Source organism: Pan troglodytes, chromosome 15 (assembly GCF_028858775.2).
Source record: "Pan troglodytes isolate AG18354 chromosome 15, NHGRI_mPanTro3-v2.0_pri, whole genome shotgun sequence".
NCBI lineage: Eukaryota > Metazoa > Chordata > Mammalia > Primates > Hominidae > Pan > Pan troglodytes.
The window spans coordinates 79,103,086-79,109,085 of record NC_072413.2 but is presented as its reverse complement, the minus strand read 5'-3'; the positions used below and the strand labels follow the sequence as shown (position 1 = coordinate 79,109,085).

Sequence of the window (6,000 nt, the reverse complement as noted above, 5' to 3'; positions counted from 1 at the left end):
GCTATCAACACGTTTGCTTTGCTGGTGGTTCAATTTCTCCTGTTCACCATGCAGTTTTGGCTTGGTCTCATTTTAAATTTCTTCCCTGTCATGTCAGTGGGATTTGAAAGAAAGTCAGTCTACCACTTGGAGCTGGAACTTTTATAGCTTTTAAAACAGAATACAGTGATGCCAACAAGTTTCTATGGCACCCTTTAGGTACTCAGAATGAATGAGAATCACTCAATTATGTTATGAAACAGTTTTCTCCTAAAGTAGGAGCATTTGTTCTCAAACTTTTATTGTTTTAAAAAAAGTATTGTGGTTATAGTTTTCTTCTTTTTGCCCTGACTTTTACTTTATTGCCACTCTCATGGTGCTGCCCTGTAAGACCCTCTCCTCATTGGCTGCTTCTTTGATGCAGTAGATTATCCTTAAAGCAAGAGTCAATAAACTTTGGGGGTGTTTTAAGAGACAGCCTTTTGAGAAACATGCATGAGCTTTAGAGAATGAATTGTGTGACCTCCACTGCGACTAGTCTGTGGCCATTTATCCTCAATGATTTGGGTTTATCTTCAGATAATCGAAAGGTGCTAGATAACATGAGCTCTGAATAATAATAAGGCCTCTGAGGCCTTAGAGGTTTATTGTCTTCATTAGCACACTATTTAAATTTCTAGTGTCAATACCAATCATTTGCTTGATATATTTGGTTTTATTGTTTTTTCTCTTAGTGATCCCTGTCAATTAATCATAATTCAGTTCACCAGGAGTAAGTTTTTCCACATAAAGACCACTTATGATCAAGACACAATGTTATACTTAAGTTATTAATTGACAGTCAACATCTTATTTATTAATATGGATTCATTAGCAAATGTGCCAATTAGTTTTCTTGTCTTCAGTTTTAACACATACAATAGTAACCCCGAAAGAAACTCACAGATTAACAAAAAAGAACAACACTCTAGGACTTGGCACGATTATTCCATAGGAAGAAAATTTATTTCATGTTGTGAGTGCAAATTTTAGTAACAATTCTGTTGAAGTCACTTTTCTAGGACTCTGTTTCCAAAGCATTAGTTCAGCTATTCAAGATGAAACACATTATTTATCAAGATGTGATATTTCAAAATGTCACAGGAGAGAAACACATGACAAAAGGCAACACATTTGTTTAATTTCATTAGTTACAAGCGAACTTCTAGGTAAGTCATGATTTTCGATGTTTATAATATTTCTATTAAGATGTGCAGGTCTCAATGATAGTGATGAGCGGGTATGGCTGTGGAGAGATTCCAGGTGAGTCCAGCAGGAACCATCTGTGGGGACCCATTAACCACACTCCACAATCTTAAAACAACAAAGAGCTTTTATTTCATGGTGTGGTTTATGAGCATTCAGAAGTAATGTCATCTCTGCTTGGAGACTTTTCTAGCAGGACATTAGGGGGCTATCATCACAGGTAACCTGGAGAGTACATCTGTAGATAAAGATCCTGACTATTTTAAGTAAAGAAGAATTATTGGGGAAAAGAAGTTTTATGTCCAGTGATCAACAGGGCTGGAAAGAGCTGGCAGTTTCAGAAAAGAAGAAACCTCTCTTGACAGCTTTAGTATCATACTGTGGGCTGGAAATGGCAAAAATCATCCCTAAAGACAAGCGAAGTGTTTTGAAGTGACTCTTCATAGTGAAGTAGCAACTCTAAATAGCCAAAATTTGCAACCATCGTTTACTCTTTTATATAAACATGAATCTGTTTTTGGCCTGATAATTACAGCTGGGTAGATCTAGTAATTAAATGAATGATTCAGATCCAGGCGAGTATGTTTACTTAATTGAATTTTTGGCTCAGACATCATAATCAAAAGTGAAACAAAGGAAAAATTTCCTGGGTCATATGTCTAGGCTTCAAGGACTAGGAGTTAGCAGCCCTACAAAATAGGAAAAACAGATTCTACTTACTTAGTGCTCTTCTTTCTCTTTATCTTAGAAATATATATTTGAGGGAAAGGGATGTACTAGAGTTTTAAAATTGGAAGAAGCCATTGGACTCCTTCATTTCTACAGATTTAAGTCCCATAGTTAATTAGTGTCCAGCCAGTTTTATTAATCAACAGGGGATTGAGTGTGCTCTGCCCATAATTCCCACTTATTGCTACTCAGAAAGACTTCCTAGAGTTCACATCTTTTATGCTATGAGGCTGGCCAAGAAGAGCAATTCTTAGTTTGCTAGGCCACATAAGCTGAAATCTTGCCAGTTTTTCCAGGCAACACATAATAGCTTGGTCACATCAGGTGGATTCTTGTGAAGAGATGATTAATAGGTTGAGTTAAAAAACAAAACAAAGCAAAACAAAACTTAAAGCTAATTCTTACCCTCCTTCATGTCTCATAATAGCTGTTTCTTGTACGACAGCTAGCTGTGTTTGGCTTTTCAGTTTTAAGGAAATCAAGTTCTCTTTGTATCAGGGAACATCTAGTTGAACTGAGCCAATGTGGGACTGATTTTATCTTGTGGTCACCAACCAAATTAATTGCATTTTCCATTTGCTGAATCTTTAGTATGAAATGTTATACAAAACTGAGAAGCTCTATATTGACATAGCTCAGTTAATATTTACTGAACATCCTACACAATGACATCTCTGGACTTGGCATCAAGAAAGTCTTCTAGATAGTATAGATTATTTTGATTTCACCTGGCATTCAAATATGCTGGTAGCCTAACTTCCTTCTTGGGGGCAATGATTAGGTTAATACTAATCACTCTCCAGAGATAAACTCTTGCCCCATGAAACATTGAAACATCGCCTGCACAAGAGTGAGGGCAGCTATGTGTTGGGGGTGTCATGGGATTGGAATGCATATTCAAGAAACTATTATTTTGTAAGTTCCCCTACCATTGTGAGTAGTGTAGTGTTAACTTACAAAACCGTTTGCATATACTCTTCTGAGATTTGGCCTTGCTTCTTTGGGGTTAGATGGGAGTTTTCAAGCAGTTCATAGACATCTTGCATGTTGTGGAGACCCTGCCTCATGTCGTGGGTAACCTTTTGAACCTGAATATCAGTGCTGTTCTTTGGAGGAACCCTCTGCCCCCGGTATGCCTGAGCCTGGCGTTTACAGATGCCAAACTTGCTGAGTAGGATGAACACATCCCTCTGGAAGGCCTTGGTGAAAATAGCATAGAGGAATGGATTGGCACAGGAGTTAAGTGGATAGAAGAGTACCAGCAAGATTTTGGAGTTGCTAACAGTGATGAGAGGCTTGTTCAGAATTGCTGACAGAGCATAGAATGAGATTGGGGCCATGCACATGAAGTCGGTGAAGATCAACACAGCCATCCTCTTGGCAATTTTGGTATCTTTGTCCCCTGGGTTGTACTGCGGATTTCGGACTGTGATGTAGATCTTCACATAACAGCAGCAGACGATGACGAAGGCAACTATGTTGAGCGTCAGAACAAAAACAATATATGCCAGAGCAAGAGGGGTCTCGGTGTCCATGGGCAGGCAGATACTGACTTTGGCATAGCTACTTATTCCCACCAAAGGAAGCAGGGCGAGAAGGAAGCAGCAAACCCAGCCCCCAACCATGATGGCACATGCGTGCCTGAGGCGGATCTTCCGGTCCAGGCGCATGGCGAAGGTGATGGCATACCAGCGCTCCAGGGTGATGACCGTCAGTGTATACACCGATAACTCGCTCGCAAAGACAGTGAAGAAACCAGCCGTGTTGCACCCAGGGCCTGTCTGCCAGTCGATGGCATGGTTGTAGTACTCAGAGTGAGTGTAGAGGTCTACAGAGGCGATGAGGAGCAGGTACATCCCCATGCAGAAATCCGCAAAGGCCAGGTTGCACATGAGAAAGCGGGGGACATTCAGTTTGTAGTGGCTGGTGAGGAGAATAAGCAGGACAAAGACATTGCCCAGGAGAGCCAGCAGACTAACGAACCACACCACAATTCTCAGGAACTTGTAGCCCATTATGTCTTCACACGGGTTGAACTCATCGGACTTGGGGGTACACACCATGTCTTCACTGTCCCCACACACGGTGTAGTCATAATGGCTGTCAAAAGCTTGTAGAGTCTCTTCATGGGGGTTTTTGAGCTCTTGGCCAAAACCAATGATCTCATCCTCTTGTTCTTCAAAGAAGATGTAATAATGAGCGTTGTTACGAGTATCCTGGAACTTGGACTTTTCCTTGTACCCAACAATGCTGTCACCCAGATTCTCTTCATATTCCTGGTGGAGGGGGCTATTCAAGGCATTCACAGATTTTCTCTGGCGCAAGCTCTGCATACTGCTCTCATTACACATCAAGGACTCAAGGATTCTGCAAGGCAACAGAAAAGAGTCAGTGCCAGGCTGGGCGCGGTGGCTCATAACTGTAATCCCAGCACTTTGGGAGGCCAAGGCAGGTGGATTGCTTGAGCCTAGGAGTTTGAGACCAGCCTGGGCAACATGGTGAAATCCCATCTCTATAAAAAATGCAAACATTGGCTGGGCATGGTGGTATGTGCCTGTGGTCGTAGCTACTCGGGAGGCTGAGGTGGGAAAATCACCTGAGCCTGGGGAGGTCAAAGCTGCAGTGAGGCGAGATCAGGCCACTATACTCTAGCCTGGATGACAGAGTGAGACCCTGTCTTAAAAAAAAAAAAAAAAAAAAAAAAAGAATGGTTGCTTAAAACCCACGAATGGTTCCCACATTTACGAAAATGCGCAAACTACTTACTGTGATGTACATAATTCTATAAGGTTCTACAGGATCCAGGCAGGCCTGTTTCTGTGACATCATTCCTATGACCTCCCCTCCCCTACTGTGCTCCAGTGGCATTGGTCTTATTTCTCTTCTGCAACCACTTCAAGAACAGTGATTAAAAAAAAAAAAGCTCACACCTGCGGTGACTCAATCCCAGCACTTTGGGAGGCCGAGGCAGGCAAATCACTTGAGGTCAGGAGCTCGAACCAGCCTGGCCAACATGGTGAAACCCCATCTCTACTGAAAATACAAAAATTAGCCGGGCGTAGTGGCACGTGCCTGTAATTCCAGCTACTTGGGAGGCTGAGGCAGGAGAATTGCTTAAACCTGGGAGGTGGAGGTTGCAGTGAGTCAAGATTGCACCACTGCATTCCAGGCTGAGTGGCGACAGAGTGAGACTCTGTTTAAAAAAAAAAATGTGGATGCTGGAGCCAGTCGCCTTGGTGGGAACCTGGCTCTATTATTGACTAGCTTGGGTAGGCCCATGAAGTTTGGTTAACTCATTTGTAACATGGGACAATGGGAGTGACTATTTCATATAGGGTTATTAAAGGATTCAATGAATTTATCTTTTTAAGGCTCTTACAATAGCACCTGTAGCTTTGTGAGTGCCATATGGTGGTTATTGTTATTATTATTCCTATTCAAAGCTCTAAAACCCTATGTTCCCATTGCCTGAAAAACCCATGGCTGCCTCTACTCATCATTATTTAGTTTCAAACTGAATATTTTAAAAATAAAAAATTTATGTATTTTTAGTAGATACAGGGTTTCACCATGTTGGCCAGGCGAGGCTTGAACTCCTGACCTCAAGTGATCCGCCCACCTCGGCCTCCCAAAGTGCTAGGATTACAGAAGTGAGCCACTGCCCCCGGCCAGCCTGTTTATTTTCTGACTTCCTCCATTAGACAGTAAGCAAAATACAAGAGGGAATTCTTGTCTGTTCTATTTACAACAGCCAGGCACATAGAAGGTGCTCAGTAAATATCTGTTTAACAAATGAACAAATGGACACTACCATACAGGCATGCTTGTGGAAATAAGATTTAGTTTTTTCCTTGCTCACCAGACTCACAACAAAAGGGATTCTTTAACTTGCCTCAGCTGCTGAGCAGATTTTGAGTGATCTCTTGGGTTCTGGTTAAAATGTCCAATGGACTTGCTCTTCTCAACTGGAGGCTAAGAAGTCTAGACCCTGCCCCTGAGGTCCACTTAAGCCTCCCACCCAGCCCTTGTCCAGTCCTTCTCAATGCT

At 42.0% G+C, this 6,000-nt stretch overlaps 1 protein-coding gene across 2 annotated transcripts in view; it reads right to left on the bottom strand.

Moving 5' to 3' along the window:
- Positions 1 to 1,333: 1,333 nt before the first annotated feature.
- Positions 1,334 to 6,000, bottom strand: part of TSHR (thyroid stimulating hormone receptor) — a 189,741-nt gene continuing 185,074 nt past the window's right edge. For both annotated transcript variants that reach the window (XM_063793858.1, XM_009428236.4), the window contains one exon: positions 1,334 to 4,320. In XM_063793858.1, coding sequence (XP_063649928.1) covers positions 2,907 to 4,320 — 1,414 coding nt within the window. In that variant the 3' untranslated portion in view covers positions 1,334 to 2,906. The remainder of the gene's footprint in view (positions 4,321 to 6,000) is intronic.